Consider the following 14,980-nt stretch of genomic DNA (forward strand, 5'->3'; position numbering starts at 1 on the left):
ATTTCCATAGTGTTCAGAGTGAGAAATACACAAACACCGTGATGGGACAACAACGTGGCCAACGTGATCCTACTTCACCTCTAGATGGCGCCATTACATCGATCTACAACCCTCCCAATGGTTTCCTTGGACTGGATGACAGGGACGGTGCAAAAAACAGTACCAGGAACAAACCAAGTCCTACCAGATATGCACGTTTCTGCCCCCCCCCCCCCCATCGACCCCCCCCCCCCTCTCAAAAAAAAAAATGCCCGTTTGATCTTGTGTTTGTGGCAACAGGGAGAAGCGTATATATTGTGTTGTCTGGTTCACCTCTGCAGAGTTTTATGGCTTTGGCAAGAGGGTGGAGAGGAAACAGAAAGGGCCTTCAGCGGCTGCCTCCCTCTCTGCACCTCTGAACCCCGGTGAGCAGAGAGCACCGACGGCCATGCACACGGAGATACTGGACACCTCAACGGACACGTGGGACACATCAGACGCCAGTCACAGTATTTACAGAAGACACCGACTTAATCGCATGCACTTGATAATATGGGCGTTACTGACCAGCGGTGCGGTGCGGTGGGGTGGGGTGGGGTGGGGGTTATATGTGGAGATGAAAGTCAGTGCAGGAGTTCAGAGCCAACCTCAGGAGAAACACACCGTGTCCTGAGGAGTCTTTCAATTATTTAGTGCTGCCAGGAAGTTTGTACATACCTCGAGTCTTTGCAGTTTGTCACGCTGCAAAATGATTCAAAGGGAAGTGATTTAATCTTTTTATCTGGTGGGTTCAGATTATTTCTATCACACAACAGGAAAGGTTTCAAAAATCAAAATAAATGAAATATGGTGAACGCTTAAGCAACAAATTTGTGAATTAACTACAGATTATGGAGATTATACACCTGATGCATTCTGTATTTATTGACCTACATGTGATGTGCATATAACTACACTCCTAATTATGTCCAGCAAACAAAGGGCTACAACTAAAACCTATTTTCAGTATTATTTAATCAGTGTTTTGTTTTTTTGCTGTTGGTCTGTAAAAGGTCCATCACAACTTTACAGACTACGAGCTGATGTGTAGAGAGCCAGCAATCTAAAAATGTTCAGTGTACTCTTACTGAAGTCCACAATAACAAGCAAATATTGACCATTGAGAGACAGAACTAGACAAGAATGATCAAAACAGTTGATAAATCCACTAATCATTTCTGCCCTAAAACCCCCAAAAAAGGTGATTACAATTTTGAAGATTAAAAAAATATATAAAAACTGAAAAGGTGATATAAGGGAAATTTAAAACTAATAATTAAGTTAATCGAAAAGAAAACATGAATTTACAATTAGATGTTATTGGAATTGTTTTAGGTGCAAAGAGCAGGAAACAGATGCAACTTTTCACAGCACAGTTATAATTCATCAACTCAATTTGTGGCGAGTTTTATAGTCCGGAAAAAAAAAAAAAAAAATCCACCCTCAAACACTTCAACACTGTTCAGAAATGCTTTGTTGCTGACAAGCCTGCTGTTTTTAAGCCACTTTGGTTGTTTGGTGTATTTTTCTTGTTCTCATGAACAGCTGGTGGAACCCAGATGATAGCATGTCATATAACGCGTTTCTTACTACCGCTGAGTTTAAGAGCAGAAAAATGTTCAAGTATTTTAAACATCGATGATATGTCAGGGGTTTGGCATCAGTCCCTCATGATTAAAAAGTAAAAGCAACACTGACGGACCTGCAGGTTGAAGCCTGAATGCATCACAGCCACAAGAAATGCTGCATTTAGATTAAAAGTTACAAGTCAGGTGTTCCCAACTGGAAAACAGCTCACCATTTTGCTGTTGCCATTATCCTTGTCCTACCATCGCCACATTAAGACACATTTGAATGCGACGTGTTCACAACTGTTCTCTGCGGGTCGATCAAGGTCGTTTTGGAAAATGCTGAAAAATCACCAACCGAGGCAGAAGTGCTCGAGACGAGAGAAAGTGGCTAAGAAACAAAAGTAAAATCACAAAACAACTCCCGCAGTGCACTGAACCCCACAGACAGACGAGATATATAATCATATACAGTTTACAGTGTCGGAGCATCGGAGGGTGGATTTTTTTTTTCCCGTTAATTGGACACAGAAATCTTTTTCTTTGCGCCCTGCACAGTGTTCACCCAACAGTGTGGAGGACGAAGAAGTGACCCAAAACCATATTTCCCGAGCTTCTGTGTTCATTCATGAAGCCACGGGTTCTAACATCTAACATTTTAGTAGCTTCGCCGCTTGATTTGTAGGGCCGATGAAGTGATGCCGGCACCTTAGACACAGTAGAGTAGATGGAGAGCTGAATACCGGAGCACCACGAGTGCTGCAGGAGCTGTGGCCCGATGCGTACAGATCCTTTTGCCTGAGTGGTGGTGAGCTCTGCCATCATCCTTTCAGGAAAGAAAAATATTAAGAGGGCGATTGTTCCCCTCGTCTTATCCCCTCCCGGGGCCCAGACTGCAGCCTCTGGCAGCTCGTCAGCCTCCTGGTGGGTGACAGTTCAGCGGACACGCGTCACATCTCGTCTGCTGGAAAAGCCAGCAGGTCTCAACTCCTGCACTCTTTTTTTTTTTTTCTTTCTTCTTCCGACATTTATTTTTATTGCATCAGGGAAACAGAGAGGACAGTGTATTATGTGTAATGTCAGCCCTTGAGTGTCCCTGTCAGAGTAAAGGGGGAGGAGTCCCGCATGACTCCTCATGCTGGCTTCACGGTTTTATTGGACGTTGGGTGGAGACGTGCTCCTCGTTCGATAAAAACTAAGAGCAATTCTAAAAACAGATTTTGTCGACGGTTACTTTGAGTGTTGATTCTGTAGTTCTTTTCCTATCAACAGGGACATGACCTCACCCACTGGCATGCACATGCAGGGGCTGGCTTGTTCCCAGCTCACAGCTACTCCATGCCATTCCTCAGCATCTGATTGGCCGCGATGAGCATGACGCTGATGATGAACGCCATGGCGAAGGCGCAGATGAGGCTCTTCCTCACGCACGTCTGACGGTTCTTCTTTGAGGGGTGAACTGAAAGAGAAATGAGAAGTAGACAAACAGAAAGATGAGGAACATAAATAAGAAAACAACTCTTCAACTGCCGATTTGAAAGATGGCGCCACTTCTGCGTCTGACAGGACTTTGAATTTATCATTTTCCGCGCCGAGATGATGAACACAATGAAGACAAACGGAGGTCGCGCTGACACCCGAGCGCATTTTCACTGGTTTATTTATGCTGTGAAGCGTTTACTCCTTCAGTTCATGGGTCAACTCCCCAAGAAGATTAATGTCGTTAAACTTTAATACAAACTGCCCTGACATGCCTTTTTGCAATATGTTATTGAGGATAAGAAATTAGACCAAGAGCAGAGAGTGATGCCACGTGGGGAGAGTTTTGGATATTAAATATGAGGAGACGCCTACAGGAGGTACGAGGCCCGATGCGGTCTTTGGTTGTCAAATATTCTTCAGGACAAATCAAATTCAGCAGTGAGTAAAGACGCTGTTTACTGAATGCTCATCATGTGTCACAGAGACTGGAATAAAATATGAGACAAACCTGCCGCATAATATTCTTAATGTCAGGTAACTATTACTCACAGCTGCACATGGAAGTGGGTCACCAACCTCAGAAATACACTTTATTGTTACATTTGAAATAAAGCTGAGGCGGGTTGCCGGGCAGAATAAACAGGTCTGCTCTGGATCTGTGCTGAATGACCAGCGGGTTGCAGTCAACCAGCAGAGAGGGACACGATGGCAAGCATCACGTTTCACAGGACCAGACTGGCTTCATAGCAACAGCCAAAAGTCATCATAAAAAGCCCAATTAGTCTGGTAGCTCCATAGCAGGAACGGTTCAAAGTCAAATGCAGTCTAATACAGTGTTGGGATAAATCGGAGCCTCGTGAAGGTCATCACTTTCAGTTTTTGTTGAAACGGTTTCAGAAAGGTGTTGATTCCACTTCAGGGTCACTGTGGAGGCTGTAATCTGTGCTGCTGCTGAATCGCAGCACGTCACACCGAGAGGTGTTTCTAATATTTAGTCTATGCCAATCAAATAAATCAGCGGTTAGAAAAAAAATATATTAAGAAAAGTATCAGTGGTGAGGAGAACCAGCTTCTGGCTTTCTGAACAGAATTTGAATAGCTGGCAGCGAAATCCACCTCAACACTTTAAGTTCTTCGTCTCCATAATATCCCCTTTAAAGACTAAATGACGGCAGTTGAATTGAAGGATATGATGTGCAACTCGAAGCGTCTCTGGTTCAGTCGACCTCTGACATCGACGGGTTATTCAGCAGCTCTTCCCGCCTGCAGCAGCTGAGATGATTTTCCCCGGGCCGCGGTAATTACAGGTGCCGAGCCAATGACCCGCAGCCACGTAACTATCACTCACTCTATTTATAACTCTCAATAAAAGTGGCACCGAAGTCATCAAAAATGCTTCTCGACTGCCGTTCCAAAGAAAATACAACGTGGAAAGTAGGACAGAAATGGCTCCATCTCGGTGAGGCGCTGTCATTTCTTGGCAATCTTCAGCTGACTAGTACTTCTCCAAACTTTCACATTATTACCAAACATAACGTGACATCATTTTTAGCCACATGGATTATCTAAGAACGAGCTTCTTTTTTTAGCCAATTACTGAGATTATGTAAAATGACACTGCGGGTGAATGTTGAGTTTTTATTTGGGTTTTGTCGTTTGTACACAAACATACTGCATAGGATTTAGAGTATGTTGTTTTTAGACCTGACTTTCATCAGGCTAGTTTTTCTAAGAGCGCATTCCCTCTTCAGGAACAGCATGCTGACACTCGCACTGACTCACATTCACACATCGAAGCTGCCGAGTACAACCGCCGTCTCCTCGATGGGCATTTGAATCACAGAGACAGAAATCAAGAGGCTCTCCGCTCAGTTTTATTCTCCAATAGAATTGGTAATCTTCTTTGGGGAAGCGGTTTCTCTACATTTTAGCTCGATGCTGACAACACGAAAGTCTTCATCTACTTCAAAACTGCACTGTTGACACGTTAAATGATATTTAATGTGATATGTTTGTGCACCACCTGTGTTTGTACTGTCCGCCCTTCCTACTATTTCTTAAAGACATTTTGGACAGTCGTGACATCCTTTTAAAGTCCTTCCCTGCTTTTTAGTCAGTGATTAGCTTCATTTTCGGTTGCTTCGATGAGCCCGCGGTTGTCAAGTGAAGATAATTTATCAATTTATTAAGAAATGTCATTGGACGATAATACCCAAGGACAATTTACACGTCCTAATGAGCCAATTAAGTAGAAAAACCTTTGCATATATTATTGTATCTTTTTCTTTTTTCCAAGTCCATGAAAATAAAAGTAACAGTTCATTAATATTTGAAGAAAGGCACATTTACTTTTTTCTAACTTAAAAAAAAAAAAAAAAAAGAAAAATCAACAAAAAGCTGTCATTTGCCAAAAGGTGCCAACACTTGCATACAAGTGTAATAAAAGACGAGTTGAACAGGATGTCAATGGAAAGAACATGTGTTCGGCTGCTGGACTGTGATGACGGGAGGAGAGTTGCGGTCTAGACATTAGTTCTCAGTCCAGTCGCCCGAACCTGCTGTTGGCCTCATAAAACACCTCCAGATATCCACGGAGGGTTTTCTTCAGCGGACTGCTGCGGTCTTGAAGTTAATGAAGTGTTCAGCGGTTTCCAGGCTGCTGATTTATGGCTGTCTACTTTCACATGTGCTTCAAAATCACACTGTCCCTGTACATTTCTACTTTATAGTATTCTTTTTCATTTCTCTGGTCCCGAGCGGCTCGCTGCTCTGACATTTCTATCCATATCACAATCACGGGAGCGTGAGCTGTTAATCAAAAGAGGCAATACATGACACAGCGAGTTTGTATTTTCTGAAGTGAGAAGAGTTGGAAAAACACCTGCAGTAAAGTAAGACTGTGTTTGGCTGCAGGAAGCATCATGCATTTTAAATTATACAGATTTAAGAGCCACATTTTTCATGTATTGAAATCACAAACCTGCACGAGAGCAGCGTTACAAAAGTCTGCTGACTGTGGGTAAACATTCACCACAGGTTAGGGAGTTGGAGGCTTAAGAAATCTCTCATGGAGTTTATCACGCCATCATCTAACAAACAGTGAATCTTGAGTCTGAAACGATGCCTTGCTGGATGATTTAGTTTTTCTCCAGTTGAATCTGATAAAAGCATCAACTCCTGTGTTCCAGTGTATGAACATATACGCCCTGAATCTGTCCGCCTGCAGCTGTGACATTCATGGATTAAAGTTCGTTTCCATGCTCACGACCGGCAGCCAGCCGCTCTCTGGACAGCAGCTCCTCCAGCGACTCCGCTTTATGCTATTTGCGCAATTAGTTCAGCAATGACTCAGCGCCTGGTGAACTTCTACAGTTACACTCCTGTTGTTTTTCAGCTCCACACTATATTGATTCCAGATTAGAGGTGACACCAGAGGAAAATCAAGTGCCTCTTACGCTACTTCATATATCAGCCGGCAGAAGTAATAAGTACAAGAATAGTGTGATGAAGTGTATTCAGTATGAATCGCGCCGTGACACGATGTATTGATTTCTCATGACTGAGCCCGTTTTGGTGTCCCCGTGCAGCAGACGGTCCTCGTGGACTTCTGGTCCAATGGACGTGATTGCTCCGTCAGCCTTCAGCTAAACCTGGTCGGGACATTGACGTAGTCATCCCTCTACACTAGTTTTAAGACCTTGATAGAGTGGCGGTGCGATCGTTGTCCACCCTCAGTGGCACCAGTGCCGGCCCACTAAGTCCCCTCTAGGACACAGAGTCGCAGGCAGGTGGCGTTTGGGAAGAAATATTGAAGGCTGTTTGGCCTCCACAGAAGAAATATACATGAGCCCGACTAGAAATATAAAAAGCTCAGTGCATTGGAAACTCACACTTACAGTATCAGTCGCACACACAGCTGATGAAGGCAGTTTCACTGCATAACAAAGTAGGCTGGGACGCTGCTCGGCTAGGCTGCTCTCAGGGCATGTTGACACTGGTAATGTTATGACTCAGCATGTCAGACACCCCGAATTCATGTTATCGGTGTTGGGAACAAGTGAAAAGCCACTTTTTCTTTTTCTTTTTTTAGCTGCCTCGGCATCAATCAAGGTACACGCTGTGAATAACATTACATCCATAAATACCCAGAGACATACACAGTGTGGGGCATTTCAGGACCAGGATGTTTTTAAATGAACAAAACATTTGCTTCCCGCTAGATTCCTTAACAAATCAGCTGTTTTGAGCTGCAGAGACACTAAAGCCGTCTAATCGAGGCTCACTGGCACACAGCACATAAACAAGACAGACGTTGAACAGCAGGAAGTTCATGGACGTGTTAAGACAGCAGTAAATAAAGGTAGTTTGCTTGAACATATCTCGACTATTGGTTAACAACTACGAGCATCTGTGTATTGACAGCCAATCAGATGCTTATTAACACCGTGCCCTTAACATATGTCTAGAGCTGCCTGGACTGCCTACTGGGTTCTGTGACATTTCATTTTCTATTAATTGGTAAATGTTTTATGTAAATGTAATTGCTCTATTTTGGTCTTAATCTCTGCTAAAAATTTTTTTTTTTTTTTTCTGTCGAGACCCAAAACAGTAAAAAGACTCAAAAGGCTGACTCACTGAATCTGAGTCCGGACCTGACATTTCCACAAAAAAAAAAGAAAAAAGAAGACTTTAAAGGGGTTGTGAAATACAATCAGTTTGAAAGGACATTTCTTGTTTTTATGGTGACAGTGAAACAGTCCCAGAATACCCTCTCTTGCTCTGACATCCATAAATCTTGGATGGCTGGTTCTGCAGAGCGAGGTCATGCATATTTCATCTGAGCCACTTCTCGAACTGGTGACCAGCTGACACCAGCCTCAAATCAATAAATCAGCAGGTGCTCTGTGACTGTGGCCGGAGAGCTCGACGAGACAGCTCAAACTCCACCTGACAGCACAGACTGCGTGTCTGCGACACACGTGCACACGCACACTTTCAGCATGTGCTTGTGTGACAAAGTTAGCTGGAGGAAATTTTTTTGTTTTTGTTTTTTTGCTCACCTCCCTCAAACTCTGTCTGACAGTTCCCGGAGTTTTCCTTCAGGCTTTCCTCCTCGTTGATGATGATGTTCTCAATGTCCTTCATGGTCAGGTGGTCGCGGAAGGCGTAGAAGAGGATGTGTTTCAGCTCCTCCAGGGTGATTCTCTGCATGTCGAACTGCAGGAGGAAAGAGGTGAGGAAGGATTTTTAGAAAAAACAAAAAAAGACATGAATAAGCAGCGTATGAATGAAGACATGAGAAGCCGCGGTCTCTCGTGTTCTACCGGATAAACCAAACACAAACTCCATCACACTGTCAAGTTGTGGAGCATGAAAATCTCTCAGTAAATATTTGCAGCCAATAACTGATGTGTGTTGTAAAAACAAGAAGAAACGCTCAAATGCATAAATCATCATATATTTATTTTGTCATTTTTTACCATCCCAACACCTCGTACAGATATCGGCCTCGTGCGTTCACTTTAATCAGAGCGCTGCTCAAAGTTGATGCATTGATTGAATTGAACGCACAAGAGTTATGGTCTGAAAGCGATTGATTTATGTCTCTTCCCAAAGAAGACACACGGACACACACGGCAACACTTATGAACCAAAGAGGACTGAGCTTAAATGTTTTTACGTGTAAATTTCAGAGAAACCGATATTGCTTTGATGAAGATTTTGCTGTCTATTGATCGCATCTCCTGCTGGAAAACAATATTTCAAACTTAAAAGCAGTAATTTAAGACGAGGTCATTACATTTTCTCTAAATTAGGATGCTTACAAGATGCCATTAAATTGAGCTTTAATGAACTAACCTGACTGAGTGAATGAATTCACAAAGAACAGCGAGTCCTGAAGTTGAGATGATGTAGAAAAATAAAATAAACAGGTCTCCCTACCAATTTATTTAAATACGTTGTCACAGACAAGACTGAGTTCCAGCTCACAGGATCACAGGACAGATTCATGGCACTTTCCATTTGACCAAAATGTATGCAGACCGCTACACAAACATGACAGCAGCTGACCTGACTCAACTTTCAATCACTATAATGGCCTGATCCCAATTTTAAGGACAGTCTGGATGGAGCATGATGTCAGAGTGTAGCAACGCAGTTACCAAGCAAAAAAAAAAAAAAAAAAGAGGTTTTCTCCTGTGACCTTGTTCTGCCTGTTTTAGTCTGGACGGGGAAAAAGGACAACGTCTCCTCCAAATTAGAAATTGTTCGACTGAGTTTAACCAGCGACATCAAGTCGAATCTTTCAACACTGCTGCTGTGAAAATGATGAAATATGACATTGTGAGTAAGGTAAGATGCATTTGCAGTGATTGGAAACAACACGGTACCTGGGTGGATCCAACAGTGGATATGGACTACTTACTATTACATGAGTCCAGCCTACCCAGGCCATTCTTCAGCTGCACACATATATCGCTCTGCTAATCTTGGTTGGTGCTAAACCCGGGATACAGCGACGGTGCAAAATAGTGTCGGGGAGGGGGACGTGTTTTGGTGGAACACCTGCACATCAGGAGCGAAGCCGTGGCATTAAAATGGATAAATAAGACGCAGAAAGGCTTCTACTCAGATACAATAAAGTAGCTTCTGCATGGACTGAAAGGGATTTCCTGATTTTGAGAGAGAAGTTACTGAATACATTGGTGGATGTAGAGCGGTACGATACAGTAGATGTTGTTAACTCCCCGCTGGGAAACTTGTGTGGAAATTGTAATTCTCGGTGTGTTTGCTGCTCTAAGCAATATTAAGATGAACGAGGCTCATCCGGAGATTCACCGGACTTTCTGGCAAGAGATCCCACTTGGACAAGTAGCATCGATACCATTTGTTATCTCTGGACCTCAGAGTGAGCTAAAGAACAATCACACCAAGCACGCCTCAAATGTTAATCAGCCTCCATAAAGATGAATTATCAAAGCTAATTAAAAGGTGGAGGTCAGCGTTTAATCTTTTGTTTGCCGGGTCATTAATCAAAGGTGAAAGTCAATGTAAACATTGGCAAGACAAAAGTAAAATAAAAGGTACATAATAATTGGGTCATAAATCATGTGACATTTTACTGAAGTTTAAATTAAGCAGGAATGATTATTCCATATAGTGGCTGTATAATTTGTGCGTATGTAAATATTAAAAAACAATGCAGAGGCAGCTGGAGGTCATTATTCAATGAAGATATGAATCAATTGTAAATATTATTACTGCAACCACTTTAATAACTGCTACAGCTACTGTACCACTGATACTGTACGATGTAAAAAATTAAAAAAAAGACATTAAATGGTTAGTGATAGAAATCTATACAAATACATCAATCTTAAAGACTGGTTCAGAGAGGGAATCAAAGCATCCAGGGTTGAATCGAAGTTTAAGTAATCAACAGTTGTAAATCAACCAATTCCCCACTGATCTTGAAAACACAATGAAATGTAGAAACTGATGAATATTGATTGATAGTCAAACACTATAAATTCTCCCCCGGTCCTTGTTAACCATTAAATTCGGAGTATTTAAGCTAAATGGAGACATTACAAGCTCTTATCAAGATGTGTGTTAGAGAAAAAGACTTAAATGAAAGTCTTCTGATGCTAATGAGCTTCAACAGACGCTTTTCAGTTCATAATCGTTATTTTACAGCCACAGATCTACATTTACAAAGATTATGCACAAACTCTCCAGAAATCTCACCACATCTTTGTGGGTGTAAAAGGCCACATCTGTCTTTTTGTCTGCCACCATGTGAAACAGCATAACAAAAAAAACAACAATGTTTTTTTCTGTCCGTCTCAGAAACAGACGAGATGTGCGGCAGACAGCCGAGCGCTGATTATTCGTCCTCTCGTGTCCCTCTGGGGAACCGAGACACAGCGAAGCGCTAACCTGTCCCGAACAGACAGATCTACCCGGAGACACCCTGCAGCATCTATCGCTTAAACTTACAGCCGACTCCCGTGTTACTTTCTCCCCAAGGGAGACAGGTCGGCGGCTTAATTGTGTTTATTCACCCTTCGTGCAACCTTGTGTCCTCCCGACGACGGCGGACATCAAGAGACCGCCGGAGCTCCATCTGTCACGGAAACCAGTGACGAGCGAGAACATCGCTCCGTTCACCGGTGGCAGATGAGAAAAATACATTTTATTATCACTTTCCAATATGTCACAGACTTTCTCAGCCTAAATTCACACTCAAGCGGTGAGTGACCTTTACAAAGAGTGTGGTGGGAGAAAGGAGAGTACAAAAGAGTGAAACACATGGACTCCCGGAGAAAAGATGGGGACAGCCAGGGCTTTGTGACCTACAGCTTCATACTCAACTCCATGCAGGAAGCCTTCGGCCTTCTTTGTCACGTATTCTTCACAGAGGGTTAGTCTGAAAGTGCAAATCACATGCCTCGGCCACGGGGGCCTTTTAATGGAGACGTTGGAGAAGTAGGAAATGTCAAATACTGTTCAGGCCTGCGGTGGTCCAAACTCAGAAAGAGCCTCGTCTTGAAATGAAAATGAAACACAGAGTGATGTCGACTCACACGGTGACTAAAAACTCTCTGCAGTTAAGTGACATGCTGCATTAAGAAATGAATACACTTCAACAACATTAAAAAAGATGTTCAGACTGAATCTAACCACAGGTCTGATATTGTTGAAACTGCTTAAAGCATGCTGGCACTGAATTCTAGAGAGCTGCAAAGGGTTTAGATTCCTGCTGAGTCATCACAGTCGAGGAATATATTTAGTTTAATATAAGCGATCGACATCATCAGAATTGGACAAGTGTAGGACTTTTCATAACGGTTCCCTTCATAACAAAATTACTGATTACCACCAATACTTTCTTTTTTAACAACACAGAATCACAATCAATCTAATAAGTCACATTATTATCGAGGTATTTTGTTTTTGTTTTGTACATGTATGTCTTCAAACTGACGGGAAACACTTCAGCTTACTTTAACATGTAAAAATGAAAACAAATCTCTGCACGGGTCTCGGTGACAGGTCAGAGTATGAATCCATATTTTTGGCCAATATTATCAATGTGGAGGCTGTATACCAAATAACACAATTTTATATTTTACTACCAGTCTAAGTTTGGTAAAAACGCGGCTTTTTAAAGACAAAGCTGACAACTTCCAGTTTAGTTACAATATGACAAAAGAAGAACAGCTAGAATAACAAATGCATCATGACTGACATGGTTTAAAAATAAATGCCGATTGAGAGATGGACAGCTTTAATTTTAGTCTTTGTATTTTGTGTGTTTTTTTTTTACTGTAATCTTATCAATGATAATGAATAGATGTGCTATATTAAATACCGTGGAGATTGTGGGGGTCTGTGATACAGTCTCACCTGTATTAGGAAAATTCAATTGAAGCTGTAATTACCAAAACCATTATCAGGCTCAATTAAGGAGATGCACTGAGGCAGACTCTCTCACCGTGTCCTTAAATTAAACCATCAATTGTTATTCCAAAAAAAAAAAAGGTCTCTCAATCGTTTGAATATGTGCTCTTCAGACTGCGGAGGATTCGGTGTGCCGATAAGGACGTAGAGTCACCCTAAAGAGAAAGATCCGCTCATCTCGACGCTCGTAAACGAGGCGTACTCAGCTGCTCGCGCACAGAAGTGGTGAGAAAGAGCCAAGAAGCAGCATCCGTCCATCTGCTGAGTTCAGCCTTTTGCAGCACGGCCAAATGATACAGCTACACAACGCTTCGCACACACTGACGAATCCAATTATATGCTTTTGCTAATCTAAATTTAACGCAATGGACTTGAAAGTGTTTTGTTTCAAACGGCAGAAATATGAATGCATTGGAAGATGCTGCAGCTGGAGGCAAGCTACGAGAAGTTCCTGAGATTTGAGTGCAGAATAATGTCTCCAACACTCGGTTTGTTAAAGACGCCCTCTCTACAAAGTCGGAGGTTATTTTGGGAAAGAAGGAGGTGATTTTTTTTTTTAACAGGGATCTGGTTGCAGTCTATCACCTGTTATTTATTCTTGTGCATATCATGGCAGTAACTGTATCTGATCATGTCATCCGTAGATGCTTTTGCCAGACTGGGTTTGAACGGGAAAACACAAACAAATGAGTTCTGGACCACAGCGGAGGATTTCATGAGGGAGACGGAGCAACCAGCGAGGAACAGACAGGAATCTTATACTGTATGTTCACGATGGTAACGAAGGGTTTCAAATGAACAACACCGGCCGACGGTGAATAAAAGTCAAGTCACAAGACCTTTGACGTTGTTGAAAAGTGTCACCTCTTGTGAGATCAGTGGGTCTTTGACCATAAAAGCATTTGTCTGAAAGCTTCACAGGCGTCACACAGATACTGAGATGAAGTCGAGATGTGAACGAGAGCTGTCGACACAATAATGTCTTTACGGTTACATTGCACTGAACAATTTGAGCGGTAGGAACAAAAAATATATATATAGCTAAAGGTAAAGAAAAGTCTCAATTCATATCCTGAAGAGGATGACCGTCAGTTTCCCTCCGAAGTTGCAGCTATCAATTTAACACTTGCGTCATTTTCTTTACCATTTGTGCGGACCTCGTTTGCATCATCAACCAGTCAGGAGTGAAAAGAGGGGCGAGTACCAATCAGCTCAATCCACTTCCTGCATATTGGACGTCGTGAAGTAACGAGTCGTCAATATATGATTCCATCGAACTACGATCTGAAAGTTTACAGGACGTCTCTCTTGCAAACCTTTCTACAGCTTACGGCTGCTTGTATTTATTGCCACAACATGTATTATTTACAAGGCAGTTCATGCACACACTCTTGCATTATTCACAATACGGTATTTGTTTCGGAGTGTTTCCGTGACGACACATCTTCCGCTGGAGAATATAAATGTTCTCCAACGTTTATTCTTACCTCAGCTTTCAGTGCAACTTCTTAATGTCTTCCACACAACTTCAGGCACACTGTTCTTCTTAAACCACCTTATTAAAATAAAGCTAATTAGGTTGTAAGTAGGTTGTTTATCTGGAAGTTTTACCGAAACAATATTAAGGATATTTATCGCCCTCAAGTTAAAGGAGTCATTAGTCTGACTGTATTCGTCTGGATATTAATGCAACTTATAACTGACTATATATAGTAAATGTATATTTATTAACCCTCTGCTTAATGCCCAGGTTCAACATGCACACGCTCTCCTCCTTGTTAAAATGAATGCTCAGCATCTTTATCGATCTCTGCTTTTAAATAGCCGATCCGTTGTCGTCAGGCCCAGAGCCTTCAGGAGAAATGTATGTCTCCATTACCACTGCGTCACCCAGCCATCAAAGGGCAGAAGATTAATTGAGGAAAAAAAAAAGAAAACATAACGTGCGCCACGAGCCTAACGACGGCGGGGGAAATGAATTGGAGCTCATGTCTGGAACCAATCACAGCAGAGCTGGAAGTGACAGAAACATTGGCCACACCGGCCACGGATGAAAAGGACTTCTATGGACCAAACTTCGAGAAGAAGTGTGTCTCCGTGTCGAGGTCTGTAACCTCTGCTCTCCAGTGAACGTTTCACAACGCCCCGTGACCAAACATGTCAGACAAAAAGTAAAGAAAAAAAAACACACACTTCATCTGAAGTGTTGTTGTGGCTCATTCAGACAACAGCTGACCGCCGATCAAAGAGGTTCAGGGTAACGTTGATATCAGGCACTCCTTCAGGGAGTCTCCGTACAGACAGCTCTACTCTCCCTTCAAGAGGCTCGATCACTTTATATTCACTTCTCATTTGCTGTAAGCATAATGACATAAAGCCGGAGCCAGCAGTGAATCAAAAGGAGAGCAGATTTAAGATCGCTTCAGTCAAAGGCAATCTGAGAAAAA

The 14,980-nt window shown here is 42.4% G+C and overlaps 1 protein-coding gene across 4 annotated transcripts in view; it reads right to left on the bottom strand.

Annotated features, from left to right (window-relative positions):
- Positions 1 to 220: 220 nt before the first annotated feature.
- caln1 (calneuron 1) overlaps positions 221 to 14,980 on the bottom strand; it is a 44,219-nt gene continuing 29,459 nt past the window's right edge. For all 4 annotated transcript variants that reach the window (XM_069710530.1, XM_069710529.1, XM_069710528.1 and 1 more), the window contains exons 5-6: positions 8,129 to 8,285; positions 221 to 3,045 (exon numbers count right to left, since the gene is read on the bottom strand). In XM_069710530.1, the coding sequence (XP_069566631.1) occupies positions 2,918 to 3,045; positions 8,129 to 8,285 (285 nt within the window). In that variant the 3' untranslated portion in view covers positions 221 to 2,917. The remainder of the gene's footprint in view (positions 3,046 to 8,128; positions 8,286 to 14,980) is intronic.

This window comes from Brachyistius frenatus, unplaced genomic scaffold (genome assembly GCF_029030835.1).
Source record: "Brachyistius frenatus isolate BFR_SWC_R1_liver_20210118 unplaced genomic scaffold, ASM2903083v1 Contig_92, whole genome shotgun sequence".
NCBI classification, from domain to species: Eukaryota; Metazoa; Chordata; class Actinopteri; family Embiotocidae; genus Brachyistius; species Brachyistius frenatus.